The sequence below is a fragment of the Aspergillus heteromorphus genome (assembly GCF_003184545.1).
Source record: "Aspergillus heteromorphus CBS 117.55 chromosome Unknown BO70scaffold_50, whole genome shotgun sequence".
In the NCBI taxonomy this organism is placed as follows: Eukaryota; Fungi; Ascomycota; class Eurotiomycetes; order Eurotiales; family Aspergillaceae; genus Aspergillus; species Aspergillus heteromorphus.
This window is the reverse complement of record NW_020290455.1, coordinates 33,669-53,608: the sequence shown is the minus strand read 5'-3', so window position 1 is coordinate 53,608 and position 19,940 is coordinate 33,669. Positions and strand designations below refer to the sequence as shown.

The 19,940-nt window shown below is 16.6% G+C and overlaps 1 protein-coding gene across 1 annotated transcript; it reads left to right on the top strand.

Annotated features, from left to right (window-relative positions):
- The first annotated feature begins 110 nt into the window (after positions 1 to 110).
- BO70DRAFT_366688 (replication factor A subunit protein RFA1) lies at positions 111 to 2,767 on the top strand. Its single transcript, XM_025544397.1, has 6 exons — positions 111 to 326; positions 378 to 529; positions 602 to 692; positions 742 to 1,279; positions 1,334 to 2,229; positions 2,296 to 2,767. Exons 1-6 carry the CDS (start codon positions 283 to 285, stop codon positions 2,387 to 2,389), a joined length of 1,815 nt encoding a protein of 604 aa, XP_025394569.1. The 5' UTR covers positions 111 to 282; the 3' UTR covers positions 2,390 to 2,767.
- The last annotated feature ends 17,173 nt before the right edge of the window (positions 2,768 to 19,940 follow it).

Sequence of the window (19,940 nt, the reverse complement as noted above, 5' to 3'; positions counted from 1 at the left end):
TTGGAACTTGGTTAATTAATATTTAGCCGTGACGCGTAGGGTACTTGTGTCGCGTAAATGGCATTGCTTCCAAAGTCGCGTGTCTTGAAGTACTCCGTAATGCGGAGCAACTTCGCTACTTCGGCCACTCAAAATAGCGAAACTCCTGTAGTACAACGAAGACTTCAAAGCACCTCTGTCGCGTGCTTTCATTTACAGGTGACTCTAGCGGCTTTTGCTACAGCGCAATTTTGCTCGACAGCATACCATCCATAATATTCTACTTCTATTACAGACAGATAGATGGCTTCGGAAGCAGCCTCTCGGGTTTCATTTGGGGCTCTCAGGTTGGTTTGCAATACTTTGGGTTTTGTATGGATTAACTGATTGCTTTCAAGTGCCATTTTCGATGACACGAAGCCTCAAACCCCCGAGCCTATCGTTCAGTGTGTTCACATAAAGCCTCTACCGCCCCAACAAAATAACCAAGAACGTTACCGAGCTGTATTCAGTGATATATCAAACTATGTCCAGACAATGCTCGCAACCCGTAGGCCTCGAAGCGTATTATGATGATTATCTTACTCCAAGCATTGCTAATATGTTTATTTTACATCTTCAGAACTGAACCCCATTGTTACTGGTGGTGTGTTGCGAAAAGGATGTTTTGTTCGTCTGAAGTCTTTCCAAGCGAACTCGGTCAAGGGCAAGAAGTAAGTTTCAAACACATTTAATTCAGGACGTAACTAATCTGCAAAACAGAATTCTCGTTATTATTGACTTAGAAGTTTTGCAGGAGTTGGGGGAAGCTGAGAAGATTGGTGAACCGAAACCCCTAGAGACCAAAACGGACGATGACGAAAAAAATCAACCAACTACCATCTCCAGCAGTGGCTTTTATGGTTCCAAAATTCAAGGTACCCAGGTGCAAACGGGCATGAGAGTGCAATCAGCACGACCTGCGTTGGGCTCTGCACATGCTACTATATATCCCATTGAAGCTATTTCACCATATTCTCATAAGTGGACCATCAAGGCACGCTGTACAAGCAAGTCGACTATCAAGACATGGCACAACAGAAACACAGAAGGGAAGCTTTTCAGTGTCAACTTGCTCGATGACAGTGGTGAAATCCGTGCTACTGGGTTCAATGATCAGTGTGACATGTTGTATGACATTTTTCAGGAGGGGAACGTATACTACATCTCGAACTGTCGTGTTCAGATTGCTAAAAAGCAATTTACGAATCTGAACAACGATTACGAACTGACATTCGAGAGGGACACTGTAGTTGAGAAGGTCAGTCACAGTCGATATCTGGTAGCAGGCACTTGGACTTATGGTGTTAGTTAGGCAGAGGATCAAAGTGATGTTCCTCAGGTTCGGTTCAACTTCACTGCCATCGGAGACCTCCAGTCGGTTGAAAAGGATACTACGATCGACGTGATTGGGGTGCTGAAGGAAGCTATGGAGGTTTCGCAAATCGTGTCAAAAACGACCAACAAGCCCTACAACAAACGAGAACTTACCCTGGTTGATAACAGCGGATTTTCTGTTCGGTTGACTGTCTGGGGTGCTACAGCGCTGAACTTTAATGCGCTGTCTGAGTCGGTAATAGCTTTCAAAGGCGTGAAAGTTTCCGACTTTGGCGGGCGGAGTTTAAGTCTCCTGAGTTCCGGCTCAATGACCGTTGATCCTGATATTGAAGAAGCTCATAGGCTCAAAGGCTGGTACGATGCACAGGGTAGGGATGGCAGTTTTACCTCGCATGCTTCTTTACTGGGCACAACCTCATCTACGATGAGACCTGATCGGTTCAAAACGATTGCCCAAGTAAAGGAGGAACAGTTGGGTATGTCAGAGGAGGCAGTGTATTTCTCTCTAAAGGCAACCGTCATCTACATCAAGCAAGATAACATGTGTTATCCTGCTTGTCTCTCTGAAGGCTGCAACAAGAAGGTGACGGAACTTGACCCTGGTCAGTGGCGTTGTGAGCGATGCGACAAAACCCATTCCAGGCCGGAGTATCGGTACATAATGCTTGTTAACGTCAGCGATCATACCGGCCAGCTTTGGCTGAGTTGTTTTGACGATGTGGGCAGGTTGATTATGGGAACCTCAGCAGATCAATTAATGGAATTAAGGCAAGCAGACGAGAAAGCTGCCGGTGATGTGTTTCAGGAGGCCAATTGTCGAACTTTGAATTTCAGATGTCGAGCTAAAATAGACCATTTTGGTGACCAACAAAGGTGAGCAGCCAGTATTCGCAATCTTTGCCTATATTCTGGTATGAATATTAATCACGTGCTCTATAGGATTCGTTATCAGATTTCGTCAGCAAAGGAAATCAACTATTCTGAGGAGGCATCGCGACTTGCAGAGTTGATTGAGTTGTACAATGTGTCTTGATTACAATATCAAGATTCGGAACGCAAACTGTACCCCAATTGCTTCTAACTTTCTTCGCCCTGCATGGTTTCAGGAATATACCGATGATATCTCTTATGAGAATACACAATTTCACAGGTAGTTAAGTGCAATTGACACAGGTGATAATGGTATGCAAGTGTGAAGACCACATTTTAGGTCCCTTGGCAGTTTTTAATTTTCAAATCAAAGGTCCTACTAGAATGGCTTCTATATCATTTCTTACCAATATACTTCATCAGCGGTGCTTGACTAGGTGACCGGGCGACCCGTAGACATGCCGAGCAGAAGGCGATACAGCCACACCCGCCTACACCAATATTTTACACCGCCTACATGTTTAGGTGATCATCATTGCAGAGCGAAGCTCTGCAATGTCTTTACATAAAAAGCGCAGAAAAAGTAGATATCAAATATCTATAGTCATTCATTACCGGATTAGTCTTATATAATTGTGATTCTTGCAGGTAGGGGTGTAGTAGAAAGGAACAAGAAGTCTGAGATTCTTTGATGAAAGGGATTTGCTATCTCTTTATATTATTATCTTATACTAAAATTTATAGCAGAATAGTATATAATTTTAAAATTAGTTATGTTTTTATTAATAGTATTTTTCTAATCATTTATTAACTATATTATATATTAAAGCTATATATAATAAAAATAAAACATAATATTTATTTTAGATATTAAAATATTCAATCTAATATTTTTTAAAAGAAATTATTTTCAGTTATTATTAGCTACTTTAATTAATATATTTTTTATATAAAATATTTAAAATGTGTACAACGAATACAAGAGAGCAGAAGATTAATAGATTTAACTAGCTAGGGACAGCTATCTACTTAAGATATTAATAGAATATTAAGTTATATAATTAATTATATAATATTATATAATATAATTTAATATCTTTTTAACTTAAAATTCTATAGTGTTATGGGGTTCTTGTACAAATCCTCCAAATTCCAAAGACTTGACAGCCTGCGCGAATACTCTGTTTGATATATTATAATTAAATAAATAATTAAATAAAATAAGAGATAGTATTATATAAGAAAAAATAAAAAAGTATAATTTATATATTTTTTTAATAATTTCTTTTATATTAATAGCTAATTATTAGATTAGTTTAATTTAATTATTTTTTTAATATTAGAAATTAATTATTATTGAGAAATAATCTTTTAAGAATTAAGAATTCTTTAATATATAAAAATAGCAAACTCTCTTAAGTTAATAATATATAATAATTAAAATATTATTTAAAACTTTATATAAGCAGTATATATTTTATAAATAGATTTAAATAATTAATGAATATATTTTAATTAATAATAATAAGAATATCAGATAATAAAAACTTAATTATAAATCTAATTAAAAAACTTATAATAATATTCTATATTATTATTTATATTAATTATATTATTTTTTATTTAATATTTAATTATATAATTTTGAGCCTGCTTTTTAGATTCTGAATTTTTTTAAAAAAAAAAAATTAAAATATATTTTTTTATATAAAAAGCTTTATATCAAGTTTCTGCTTAATAAAAAATATTTTATAAATAAAATAAAAAGAATTTATTATATTTATAATTATTTTTATTAAAAAACTAAATAATATATACTTTTCTGAATTATATTTAAATAAAAAATAAATAAAATTATATAATAAAATAATTTATTATAATTAATAAATTAATTATTTAAAAATCTAGATATAAAAAGAAAGACTTCTATATAAATTATAATAATAAAATAAGAAAAAAATAGTCTAGAGAAATTTCTTGAAAACTTTAATAAAACTTTTTTTATTATTAGTAATAGGCTTGTCAAAATACCGAGCCTGAGCAGGTTAAAAAGAATTAACAAGCCAGCTCAGCTGAGTTCAGAATTTATTAAAATGAGACTCTGCCCGCCCGCAAGTTCTATAATTAAAATATAACTTTTACTTATTTAATAGATTTATATTAAGATATAATTTAATAAAAAAAATTAATTTTAATTAAATTAGATTAAAATTAAATCAGATTAAACTATAGCTTAACAGCTTATTAAAGTTTTTATATGAATAATTTAATATAGATAAAATAATAAATTTCTTTTTATATTTTATTAATATTACTTTATTATAATATATAAATATAAATATAATTATATATTTAAGATAATAAAAAGATTATTTATTATATTATTATAAAAAGATTATTTAGAATTATAGATAATAAAGTTTTAGTTAAATATTATATTATATATTAAATAATTAATACTTAATTTATAATATATATATATATATATTACTGTGAAGATCTGTTATAAATTTATTATAAATTATAATAAATTTCTAAAATCTATTTAAAATTAGATTTAAATAAAAAAGTTTTTTTATATTATATATAAATAAATTTCTGCTATATAAGAATAATAATTCTTATAAATATATTATAAAAAATTTCTATATTATAAAAATAATTTTTTATAAAATAATTATATTAATATAATATATAATTTACAGAATTCTTATAAATATAATTATTTATAAAAGAAATTACATAAAACACTAGTAATCATATTTTAAATAATATAAATATTATTTTAATTTTATAATTAAAATTTTAGACAGAGTCTTAAATAAAAAATTTTATAAATTGTTTAATAATTCTAATCTTTATATAGTTATATTATATAAAACTTTAATTAAAAATTAGAAATTTTATTTATAAAATATTTATTTTTTTAATTCTTTTATAATTTTTTTAAATCTATTATAACTAAGATTCTAATTAAGTTATTTTATTTTTTTATATTAATTTAAATAATTATAATAAAGATCTGTTTATCTAAATTTACTCTCTTAAGCAGATTCTCTTAGCAAGCCGGGCCGAGTGAACCCCGAGCTGACAAGCGGGTAATGACAAGCCTAATTAGTAATATTAATTAATTAAATAATTAAAAACAAATCAAGCTTGATATTACTATTTATTCAATAATTATTAAAAATATAATTAAAATAAAAAAAGCTGATTTATATAAGAGATATTATAATTAATTTTTTAAGATTAACTATAATATTTAATATATAAATATACTAAAATAAAATTCTTATTATTTAAGATATTTTTTATTTATAATTAAGAAAAATAATTTAAATAAAATAAATTAAAAAATTATTTTAATTAAAATTATAACTTTTTATTTAAGAAATTCTAAAAAAAAATATTTCTTTTAAAAAAATATTATTTTATAATAAATCTTAGAAAAAGAATTTTAAAAAAAAGATAAAAAAACTCTATTTTAAATATAAAAATATTAAATATTTTATATAAAATTATAAAATAAATTAAATAAAATAATTATAATAAAATTTATTAAAATATTAGATAATAAAAAATTAGAAAAAGAATAAATTTTATATAAAGTTATATATTAATTTAATTAAAAAATATTGTTAAATTAGAAATATTTTAAAAAAATATATCTAAATAGTTTTTTTTTATAATTTATTAAATAGACTTAAATATAATCTTATTTTAAAAACTTTTTTAGATAAAAAGATTTAATATATAACTAGAGTTAAGCTAGAAATAATTATATTTTTATATAATAAAAACTAGAATTATATAATTTAATTTAAAAAAAATAAAAAATAAAAAGTATCTAGATCTTTGTTGCTGCTATAAGTATATATATATAATAATATTAATATATAAAAATTAAGAAACTTAAAATATTTATTATTATAATAAATAATATTTAAAAAGCTCTTATTCTAAAATTATTAATTAATTTTTAAACAAAACTATTTAGATATTATTATAATTTCTTTTAATTTTTTAAATCTTTATTTATAGATAAATTATTATCTTATTATAATAAAAATATAGATTATAAACTTAAACTAATATAAAAAATAAATAAAATTCTTAAATATTATAAGATTTTTTATATAATATATTTTATAATAAATTACTAATATTATAAAAAATACTAATAAAATTTTTAAATAAAGATTTTATTAAGATTAATTAATTATTTATTATAATATTTATTTTTTTTATAAAAAGATTAGAAAACAGACTCTGCTTCTGTATAAATTATTAAATATTAAATATAATTATTAAAAAAGATTAATATTTTTTATTTTTAATTTATAAAATACTTAATTAAATTAGATATATTAAATAATTTACTAAGCTTAATATTTTCTCCGTCTTTTATTATATATAGATTATTAAAAATTAAGAATAAATAATAGTTTTTTAAATAAAATATAAATTATATAAATAGCTAATAATTCTCTTTAATCTTATTAATATTTTAAATATTTTTTAGAAATTTATTAATTAAATTCCTAAAGAATATTTAAATAAGTTCTGTTTAATCTATATAAATAATATATTTATTTATTTAAATAATATTCTCGAGAAATATTAAAAGTATATATAAAAAGCTTTTATTAAATTCAATAAAATAAAACTATATCTAGATATTAAGAAATATAGTTTTAAAAAGAAAAAAATTAAATATCTTAAATTTATTATATAAAAAAAAAGATTTAAATAAATTTAGCAAAAGTTTAAGCTATTTAAAAATAAAGATTTTTAATAATTATAAAAATTATATAAGAATTTCTAGACTTTACTAATTTTTATAAATAATTTATTAAAGCTTTCTTAGAAATAATACAGTCTTTAAATTAGTTAATATAAAAAATATAATCTTTAGTTAAATATTAAATTATTAAATAATTTTTAATAAATTAAAAAATTTATTCTTCTCTAGTCTAATTCTAATTTTATTTTATTCTAAGTATATAATAATTATAGAAATAGATTTATTTAATTATAATATAAAAAAGATTTTTTTTATAATATTATAATTATATATATATATTTTAAAATAAAATATATCAGTAAAATATAACTATTTAATTTATAATAAAAAGCTTCTTATTATTATATAAATTCTTAAATAATAAGATATAGAATTATAATTAATATAAAAGTTTTAAATAATAATTAATTATAAAAATCTAAAATATTGTTTTTAAAAAAAGCTAATTAAATATTATATATAATAATTTCTATTATTAAATTAATTTAATTTTAAATTAATTTATAAAAATAGAAATAAGAATAAACAAGCTAATATTTTATTATAATATAAGTAAGATATATTTATAAATAAGAATAATTATTTTAAAACTATATAATTTAGTTATTTCTTTGATTAAATAAATCAGTTAATATAGCTGTTATTCTATCTATTTTAATAAAAATTATAAATAAATTAAAATAGATATTATATACTAATATAAACAGCTAAAGGAAGACTTGAATAATAATAAATTATATTAAAAATTAATTAAGATACTAATTTAAAAATAGAAAAGATTTTTATTTTAACTAGATTTTAAAATATTATTTAATATATTTATAATTTAGTATTATTAGAATATTCTGATTATCAAATAATATATATTCTAGTTAGTTAATAATATTTTTAATTTATAATATTAAGAATTATATAGAGATTTATAAGAAACTATAATATTTATAATTATATAAAAATTCAAAAAAAAAGAAAAAAAAGACTACTAAAATTATTAATTATATCTAATAAAATATAGAAAGATATTATTATAAATTTTATTATTAATTTATTAAAGAGCAAAAATTATTTAAATATTCTGATAATAATAGATTAGCTCTTAAAGAATATAATCTTAAAATTTATAATAAAGATTAATTAAAAGATAATTGTATAAATTATTATATAATTATTTATAAAAAAAGACAGAATTCTAAGATTTATTATATTTAATTAAAAAATATAATTTATAAATAAAATATAAAAATAAATATATTAATAAATAAAAATTTAATAAAAAGTTTTTATAAATTTATAATTTATTATTCAAAAATAGGCAGAGTTATAAAATGAAGAAATAATATAATTAAAATATATATCTATATTTATATCTTATATAATTAGATTAATTAAAAATAATTCTTATCTCTAAAAGAGCTAGTTCTAAATAATTATATATTTTTATTTATTAAAATAAAACTTTCTTTTCTGAGTTACAGATATTATCTTATATTATTTTTATTAATTCAAGATTAAGAATTTTTAATAAAAGAATTAATATAAAGTCTAATTCAATAAAAAGAAATTATTATATAAATTATCAAGATGACTTTAAAATAGATATAAGTATTAATAATCTTTATATAAAAATAAATAAAAAAATTAATTAATTAATAAAGAAACCCAGCGCTCATATATAAAAAGAATAATAAATATAATTAAATATAAAGAATATCTATATAAACTAGTCTAATAAAAAACTTAATTAAGAAAATATAAAATATATAGTTATAAGAATACTTAATTCTTATATTATATAATTAAATATATTTATAGATATTTATTTAATTTTTTATATAAAGTTTTTCTATTCTATATTATCAGATTTATTATTATTTTAAAAATTAGATAATATATAATTATCAGAATTAATAATTAATAATAGAAAGAAATTTATAATAAAAAGAATTCAGAATAAGAGATATATAAAAAAAGATTATAAAATATAATTCTTATATAAAATTAAATAAATTAAATATATTTATATAATATAAGAATCAGTCTCTGCTCTATAAAAAACTAAAGTTTTTAATAATTAATTAAAATTTAAAAATAATTTTTAAATTTTTAAATAATTAATTAATAATATTATCTAATTAATAAAATTTCTTTGAATAATTATTTATAATATCTCTTAATTAATAAAACTTTATCTTTTATAAAAAAAGATAAAAAAAAAGACAAAAAATATATAAAGAAATCTTTTTATTTAATATTTTTTAATTTTTTAATTTTCTAATAATAATCTAGAAAAGCAGTGTAATATTAATAAATTAATATTTTATTTTATTTTTATTAATATATATATAATAGACTCTGTAATTCTTTTACTTATATTTATTATAATATTTATTCTAGTATTCAGATAATTAAATATTTTTAAAGAAAATAAAATAGATAATTAGATATTATTAATATACAGAATAAACTGTAAGAAATCGCAGAAGATTATAAGAATAATATTAATATATAAAAAATAGATAGTTCTTAGCTAATAAAAAAGATTTATAATATATATTAATAATATTCATATAAGATTTAAAAATAAATATCTATTTATATAGTAGACAGTAAGCTAATATAAATTAATATAATATAGTTAATAAAATATCTTATTTTTTTAAATTATAAAATATATAGTAATATACTTGCTCTTTTTTTATAAAAAGTTTATAAATAAATATAATAAGCTTATTAATATACAGAGCAATCTGGATAAATTTAAAGAAATTATATAAAAAATAAAATAAAATTATAATAAATATATTTTTAAACTTAATCTTTTCAGCCATGCTTGTAGAGATTAAAAAATATATTAATATATAAAAAAAAAGATAGAAGAGAATTTAATAAAAAATAATATAAAATATTAGATTATTTATAGAACTACATTTAAAGATAATAAAAAATTAGAGAATTGATATTTATAAAAGATATATTCTTTATATAACTAAAATAATATATATATCAGAAATCATAAAACTATTTTAGAATATATATAAAAGAAAAAAAATATATTATTATAAGATTCTTATATAAATTCTTTAAATTTTAAAAATTCAATAAAATTTATATAAATATTCTGTTCAGTATACTATAATTAATTAAATAATTAAATAAAATAAAAAATAGTACTATATAAGAAGAGATAAAAAAATATAATTTAAATATTCTTATTTTCTTCTCTTTTTTTCTTCTTTATTAATTCCTTCTGTATCAACAGCCAATCATTGGATTAGCTTAATTTAATCATTCCCCTAATATATAGATAATATAAAAAATGATATTATTTTTTATATAAATTCTTATTTTTAATACTTTTATAAAATAAATAAATACTATAAATATAAATAATTTAATAAGTTTATTCATTATTTATTTTTTAATTAAGATATATATAAAATTAATAATAATAATAATTTGTTTAATAAACAAATATATATTAAAAGCTTTATAAATATTATTATTAAACTTATTAAATTAAAAATTATATTTATATAATTATAATTAGTCAAGATTCTATATTAAAACTAAAAATATGTAAGAAAAATATCTGACCAGATAATAATATTAATTAATATCTTAAATATTAAATTATTTTTAGAAAAAGAAATTATTTTTACTGTTAGTAAAACTTTGTTATTAATATATTATTTATAATTTTTAGTATACTCTCAGATCTGAATAAGAATTTTTATAATATTTTAAAATATTACAAACTCTTATTATTTACAATAATATTTAAAAGATTTAAGATCTATCTTAATATTAAAGATATATAGATTATTAAAGACTAAAATATTAAATTAATAATTTCTAAATAATTATTAGTATAAAAATAATTATTTACAAATTATTAATTATTTTAATATTCTTATTTATTAAAGATTTTATTATAATTAGTTTTCTATTCTCTACTATAGAATTAAAGGTTTTCTAATTATTATAACTAATAATATTAATATTAAATAGTTTTTTAATGATTTTTAAAAGATTACTATTATTATCACAGCTGCTTGTATTCTAATATTATTAAAATATTTATATTCTAGATATATATTAATTATCTTACTATTATTAAGAAATATAAAAATAATTTTAATAATTTTAATATTTATAACTAAAAATTAAAAAAATAATAAATCAATAATAATCTTTTATATCAGTAAGAATAAGAATATAAATAATTTTAATAATAATTCTAAGAATAGAATATTATTAGACAGAAAAAATTAAACTTTTTCTTAGTTTAGTAATATTATATATATTTAGATATAGATAGATACTTGAGTTATATAATCTCTTTATTATTATAATTATTAATCAGAATAATATAAAAAATAACTTGAATAATATTTTATATATTTCTTTCTAATAATCTAATCTTATTATATTCAGATTATTAATATTGTTTATAAAAGTCTAATATAAAATCTACTAGACTACTAACTATTAATCAGGAAATAAAAAAAATAATAATAATTAATTATATCTGATCTTTCTAATTTATAATTAAGATTAATTAAAATAATCTCTTAATCTTAATCAATTCTTAACTATATAATTAAGAGAATTCTTATATCTTAATCTAATTATTAGATTATAGTTAAGATTAGATTAAGATATAATAATTAGATATAGCCACTCTATAGTTAATCTATATATATTTAGTATAGATATAATATTTTAGATTATATAATAATATAATAAAATTCTTATTAGTTATTTAATTAATAACTATATAAGATATTATAATTTATATTCTATTATTTTATTAAAAATAGAATTTATTGTTATAGGGTTCTTGTACGAATCCTCTAAATCCCCAAATACTTGACAATGCCTGTGTGATATATTAAAATAATAATAAAGTAACAGATAGTACTGTGTAAGAAGAGATAAAAAAATAATTTAAATAATAATATTTTTTTATTTATTCTTTTTATATTAATAGTTAATTATTGAATTAGTATAATTCAATTATTTCTCTAGTATTAAAACTTAATTATTATTAAGAGAAGATCTTTTAAAAATTAAGAAATATTTAATATAATATCTCCAGGATATATATACTTACAAGGGTGAAGCCTGTCTTCTTCTGGATATATTTAAGTATATATATAAAATTCTAGAGCTCTGCAGATAATTAGAAATATTATTAATTTTTTAGTTTAATAATAATAATTTTTTTAAATTATAGTCTTATATATTTATTTGCAGTTATTAATTATAAATTTAATTTTTATAGTAGATTTTAATAAACTAAAATTTATATTATTTAATTAAAAATTAATTTTAATAGAACTAGTTTAATTATATAATTTTTTATTAATCTGCTTATATAATTATACTAGCTTAAAAAGATTAATCTAAGATTTTATTATATATAATATAATACAGTAGAATAATAATTTCTGAATAATATATTTATAATTAATTAAAAGATCTATAATTAGCTAGAAAGCTGTTATATAAGTAAGAGAGTTTATAAGAAAAAGATAATTATAAAATATAATTCTTATAAAATATATATATTTATAAAAATGAAGTCTATCTTTTTCTAAATATATCTAAATATATATATAAAATTCTAGAAGTCTGCAGATAATTACAGATAATATTAGTCTTTTGACTCAGTGATAACAACTCTCCTAGATTGCAGTGTTACAAACAGTTAAGAAAATAGAAATTTAGATGATGGTTAAAGTATTTTATAAGAATTAAAATAAATATATAATAATTATTTAAATAATAAGTATAATTTAAACTAGATAATTATATAATTAATTCTTAAATTATATAATATATAGAAACTACTAGAAAATATCTGACAGTTAAAGATTATTATATAAAATAAGTCTAGAATTAATTAATTATATATTAAATACGGACTAGCTGTACTAGATAGTATTTAAAATATATTATATAAATAAAGATTAGATAATTCTTTAAATTTAATTATGAAAATTGTATTTTTTAATTTATTTAGATGTTAATATATATTTTAAGAGATTGGTTTTTAACCTGTATTTTAACTGTCAGCCACTCTACTTTTCATCTAATAATTTATAATGATTAGAATATTATTTAAGAACTTATAAAAGCAGTATATATTTTAGAAATATATTTAAGTAATTAATAAATATATTTTAATCAATAATAATAAAAATATCAGATAATAGAAGCTTAGCTAAGAATCTAACTAAAATATTTATAATAATATTTTATATTGTTACTTTTACTAGTAGTATTACTTTTTATTTAATATATAATTATATAATTCTAAGCTTATTTTTCTAATCTTAAATTCTTCTTTAAAGAAGATCTTAAAATATATATATTTTTTAAGAAACTTTATATAAAATCCTTAATTAATAAATAATATTTTATAAATATAATAAAACAAGTCTATTATATTTATAATTATATTTATAAAAAGGTTAAATAATATATATTCTTCTAGATTATATCTAAAAAAAAGAGAAATAAAGTTATATAATAAAATAATCTATTTTAGAGTGGCTAACAGCCAGATCAGGTCAGGTTAATTGGAATTTTTATATCTAACCGCCAGATTATAATTAGATTAAGAAAATTTTTATATCTGACTATAATATAGCTAAAAATCAGGCAGTTAATTATTTTAATTATTCTTAATATTAAGATTTATCTGTTATATTTTTTTAAGCTCTAGTACAGTTAAGATATATTTAGATTAAATAATTATTAATCTGGCTATCTTTATTATTATCTAAAAGTATATAAAAAGAAGCTTTTTAGATTAAAAAAATATAATTAAAAAAGAAATTAGTATCTTCTTTATTATTATTTATTAGAAATAATAAAAAAATTCTATTTATATTAATAAAATTCAGCTTTTTATAAAATTATTGTTTTTATAGTAAGAAATATATATAAAAATATATAATTATTATTTTATTTTAGCTATATATTTTAATTATATTATAGAATATTAGAAAAACTATATATTAATTATTAATTAAAATATTAAAAATAAATATATTATTTTTATTCTATTATTTTTTCTAGATCAGGCTATTTTTAGATTTATAAATAAAATATAGCTTAAAGAGCTATTAATAGAATTAGAAATAGACAGATAGTTAAGAAGATTATAGATAATTAGATTATTAAAATAAAGTAGATTAAATAAATTAAATAAATTAAATAGATTAAATAAATAAAATAAATAAATAAAATAAATAAAATATACTAGATCTGTATTATAATATTATAGCTTTTATAAAAAATTTTATAAAAGTTTTTTATAGATTTTTTTTATAAATATCTATTTTTTATTCTAGTTTATTATATCTTAAGTAGCTTTATTTAAGAGAAGAAATTATTTTATAACTCTAGGCTTTAGATATAAATTTTTATTTACTAGATTTATTATTAAATCTATAATTAAAGACTAAATCCTATTCTATTATTATATTAAGTTTTTATTTTAATCTAATATTTACTAAACAGAGTTTTCTGTTTCTATTTTTCTATATTTATTATTTATAAAACAGCTTCAGAATTATAAGTTAATTATAATTATTTAATTTATTTTTAAAGAATATTATTAAGTCTTCTTCTTCTGTTTCTTAGATCTTTATAAATTATAATAATATTTAAACTAAGATAAGCTTTTTAAATTAGATCTTTTCTTTTTTTTTAAATCTTAAGATTATATATATTATAAAGAATTAGAAGATTATTTTATATTCAGTTTTTTAAAAAAAGTTTTTTATTTTTTAAGATTAATAGCAGAAGATAATCTTTTCTAAAAATTTTATATAAATTAAAAAACTATTATTTTACTTTAATTAAGAAAAATTATTAATAATATAAAACAGCTTTCAGAAAAATATATTATTTCTTAATAAAATCTTTTATATTTATTATATTATATATTTTTATATTTTATAATATCTGAGAATTAAAAACTCAGAAACTAGTTTTATAAGTTATTATTTTTATAAAAATTATAAGAAGAAATTATTATTAATTATATTTAAATAAATAATTAGTTAGATACTGAGTAAAAAATTATTATAGATATTTATTTTTTTTTTAAAAATAAATCTTTTCTAATTATTATCTTTTTCTAGATTTCTATAATTTATAATAAATAGAATTTTTAGAATTAAGTTTTATATTTTATAATTATTTATTATCTACTATTTTAAACTATTAAGTATATTTAATTTAAATAAATAATTAATTTTATTATTTTATTTTTTTACTGAAAATTAAGTTCTTCTAATTAAATATAGATTAAAGAATATTTTATAAAACTATTTAAAGAGATATATATATAGCTATTATTAAAGTTTCTGAATATTAAATAAATATTAATTATAATAAACTACTAGATTAGTTCTAATCAGAAAATATTTCTTAATTTAATTAAATATTTCTTAATAAAAAATATAAATTATTATAAGATTTTATTAGATTTTTAATTAATATTTAAATCTTATACTAATAAGAATCTAGCTGTAATTATTTTATTAATTTTATATAAATATAATCTTATCTATTAATTATTAAGTATAATAATTAATAATACTAGTAATAATAATATAATATTTAATATAATCTCAGCTAAACTCTAAACTTAATTTAATTAAAATATTTAGTTTTATAATATTTTAATTAATTATGATTTTTTAAAAATTATTTAAAATTAGTATTATATTTTCTGTTTTATTTATATAATTTAGCTTATAATTAATATTCTTCTATAGAAACTTTAGATTAAGATTTTAAATAATATTATTAAATATATATAAAAGAATAATAATAAAAGTCTTAAAGTCTCTTTTAATATTTTAAAAATTTTTAAGAAAATATATTCTAAAAATTATCTATAAAAGACTAATATAAAATCTTTTTTTATAAAGAGCTTCTATAAGTCTTCTATCAGCTAGTTTATTATATTAATTCTTAATTATAAATTCAGAAGATTATATAATTTATAAATATAAGCTCTTAATATTATAAGAAGTTCTTATTTATTTAATAACTTAAATCTAGCTTAGTCTATTATTTTTTTTTTAATTATAAAACTTACTAAAACTTAATCTATCTTATAATTTACTAAATATTTAAATTTTATTAAGTAATTAAAAATTTTATTTAGTACTGTAAGTATAATAATATTAATTATTTTTATTTTATTATAATAAAATAGAAATAAATAAAATATCTTTTTAAGTTTTTATTTTTTTTTTTTTTATTTTTATCTCTCTGAGAATAGTAGACTTATTATTTATAAGATTTATAATATTTATAATAATCTCTTTAATTATTTAGATTACTTAATTAACAGACTAAAAAAAAAGTAGATATTTTAAAAAAAAAAGATTTTTAAAAACTTATATAATATATATTAAAATTTTATAAATATTATTATTATATCTATCAGACAGAAGACTATATTTATATAATTATAATTATTCTGAATTTAATATTAAAGCTTAAAAAGTTTAAGAAAAATATATAATTAAATAAAAATATTAACTAATATTATAAATATTAAATTATTTTTAAGAAAATATTTTCTTTCTATTTTAATTAAAATTTAATAATTAATATATTATTAATAATCTTCGGATTATTATTAGATTTAAATAAGATTTTTTATAATATTTCTAAATATTAAAGATTCTTATTTATAATTAAAATATATAAAAAACTTAAGATATATCTAGATATTAAAAATATATAGCTTCTTAAGATATCTTTAATTAAATTAATATAATTTTAAATATTATAAAATATATTAATATTCTTATTTATTAAAAGTTCTGCTATAATTAGTTTCTTATTTTTTATTAGATAATTAGAGATTTTCTCTTAATTATAATTAATAATATTAGTATTAAATATTTTTTTAATAATTCTTAAAATATCTGCTATTATCACCAGAGCTGTCTTAATTTTAATATAATTAAAATAATTATACTTTAAATATATATTAATTATTTTATTATAAATAAGAAGTATTAGAATATATTTAATAATCTTAATTTAAATTTAATTATCTTTATATTTAAGAAGTAAAAGAAGAATAAGATAATTATTATCTTTTATATTAATAAGAATAAGAATATAGATAATCTTAAAAATAACTTAAAGAATAGATTATTATTAAAATTAGAAGAACTAATCTTATCTAAGTCTTTAATTATTATATATATTTAAATAGAGATAAAGATCTGATTTTTATAATTTTTATATTATTATAATTATTATCTTAGATAATATAAAAAATAAATATTTTATATCTTTTTTTATTTTTTTTATACTAGATTCTGTAAAAGTCTTTTTTAGAGTATAGTATATTTTTTAAGATAATTAATTAAATAGATTAAGTAATAGACTATATCTAAAAAATATTATTATATCTATACTATAATTAAATATATATTATATTTTATATATTATTTATATAAGAAGAATATATATATTATAAATTAATCTATGATTATTAATCTATCTGCTATATCTGATTTTTCTAATTAATAGATATAAATAATTATAATAATAATTATATCTTAATCTGATTTTAATTATATAGTTAAAATTTTTTTATATCTTAATCTGACTGTCAGATTATAGCCAGGTTAAGGTTAAGGTATAACAGTCAGGTTAAGCCACTCTAATCTATTTTAACTAAGAAATTAATTATTGAAAGATTGAAATATAAAAGAAACCTTATATAAATTATAATAATAAAGTAAAAAAGAAAATTAAAAGAGGTTCTTAAAAAGTTTAATAAGATTCCTTTTATTATTAGTAATATTAACTAATTCAATAATTAAAAAAAGCTAAACTTAATATAGCTGTTTATTAAATAATTAATAAAAATATAATTAATTTAAAAAATTAATTATAATATTTATTATATAAATACTCTGAAATAAAACTCTTATTACTTAAGGTATTTTTTATTGAAAATAAAAAAAATAATATAGATAAAATAGATTAAAAAATCATATTAATTAAAATTAATATTCTTAAAATTTAGATTCTAGCTTTTTACATAAAAGATCTTTTTAAAAAAAAAACTCTTCTCAGAGAAATATTATTTTATAATAAGTTTTAAAAAAGAATTTAAGAAAAGAACTTTATTTTAAAAAATAAAAATAAAGAATATTTTATATAAGATTATAAGAATAAATTAAGTAAAATAATTCTAATAAAATCCATCGAAATCTTAAATAATAAAGAGTTAAAAAAAAACTTTACATAAAATTATATACCAGAAAATATCAATAATAAAAATATATTATTTGATAAAAAATATTATGAAAGAATATATATAAATAATTATTTTTTTATAAAATAAATATTACTAAATTATAATATTATAATATAAATATTAATAATCACCAACTGTCTAAGTTCTAAAGTAATTAATAAAATATTTATATAATAGAAAGAATTAATAATAATATGTATTATTCTTTAATTAATAAAGAAAGTTAGTAAACAGATAGAATATCTAATATATATTATTTAAATTTATAGATATATATTTAAAAAAAGAAGCTTTTTTTATATTTTATTAAATAGAGTTTAATATAATCTTATTTTATAGCTATTTTAAATATAGTAATATAATATATAACTAGAGTTAAAGCAGGAGTAATTATATAAAAATATAATTAAAACTAGACTTATACAGTCCAATTAAAAAAAATAAAAATAAAAATAATTCAAATCTTAGCTGTTATTATAGATATATATATATAATTATATTAATATATAAAAATTAAAAATCTTAAAATATTTGCTATTATACTAAATAGTATTTAAAAAGCTCTTATTTTTAAGTTATTTATTAATTTTTAAACTTTCGTTTATAGATAAATTACTATTTTATTATAATAAAAATATAAATTATAAAATTATATTAATATAGAAAAATAAACAGATATAAAAAATATTAATTAAATTATTAAATAAAAATTCTATCAGAGTTAGCTATTTATTTATAATAATATTTATTTTTTTATATAAAAATTAAAAAAGAAATTTTTTTTTACATAAATCATTATATATTAAATATTATTATTAAAAAGAATTAATATTCTCTATCTTTTATTTATAAAATATTTAATTAAATTAAACAGATTAAATAATTTATTAAGCTTAATATTTTTTATATTTTTTATTATATATAAATTATATAAAAAATTAATAACTTTTTTAATTTTATTAACTAGACTTTGGAAGAGTAGCTTAATAAAGTTTATTTAATTTATATAAATAATATATTTATATATTCAAGTAACTCTCTAAAAGAATATTAAGAATATATATAAAGTGTTTTTATTCAACCTAATAAAATAAAACTATATCTAGATATTAAGAAACATAAATTTACAAAAGGGAAAATCTTAAATTTATTATATAAGCACAAAACAAATTAGATAAATTTAATAAAACTTTAATAAAAATTTAGACTATTCAAAAATAAAAACTTCTAATAATTATAAAAATTATCTAAAAGAGTTTTAAATTAATTTTTTTAAATAATTTATTAAAGGCTTTTTAGAGATGATATAATCTCTGAATTAATTAATTTAAAAAAATATTAGTTTTAAATAAATATTTAACTATTAGATAGCTTTTAATAAGCTAAAAAGTATTTGTTTTTAAATCTAATTTTAATTTTATTTTATTCTGAGTATATAATAATCATAACAATAGATTTATCTAATTATAATATAAAAGAAGTTCTTTTATAATATAATAATAATAATATATTATAATTTTATACATATTTCTTAAAATAGAATATAGTACCAGAATATAACTATTTAATCTATAATAAAAAACTTCTTATTATTAT

Excerpts from the sequence above, each read along its gene's own strand:
- BO70DRAFT_366688 (XM_025544397.1), top strand. The coding sequence starts at position 283 with ATGGCTTCGGAAGCAGCCTCTCGGGTTTCATTTGGGGCTCTCAG. Across the intron at positions 530-601 it reads CCAGACAATGCTCGCAACCC|AACTGAACCCCATTGTTACT; the intron begins GTAGGCCTCGAA and ends TTACATCTTCAG. Across the intron at positions 1,280-1,333 it reads GGGACACTGTAGTTGAGAAG|GCAGAGGATCAAAGTGATGT; the intron begins GTCAGTCACAGT and ends GGTGTTAGTTAG.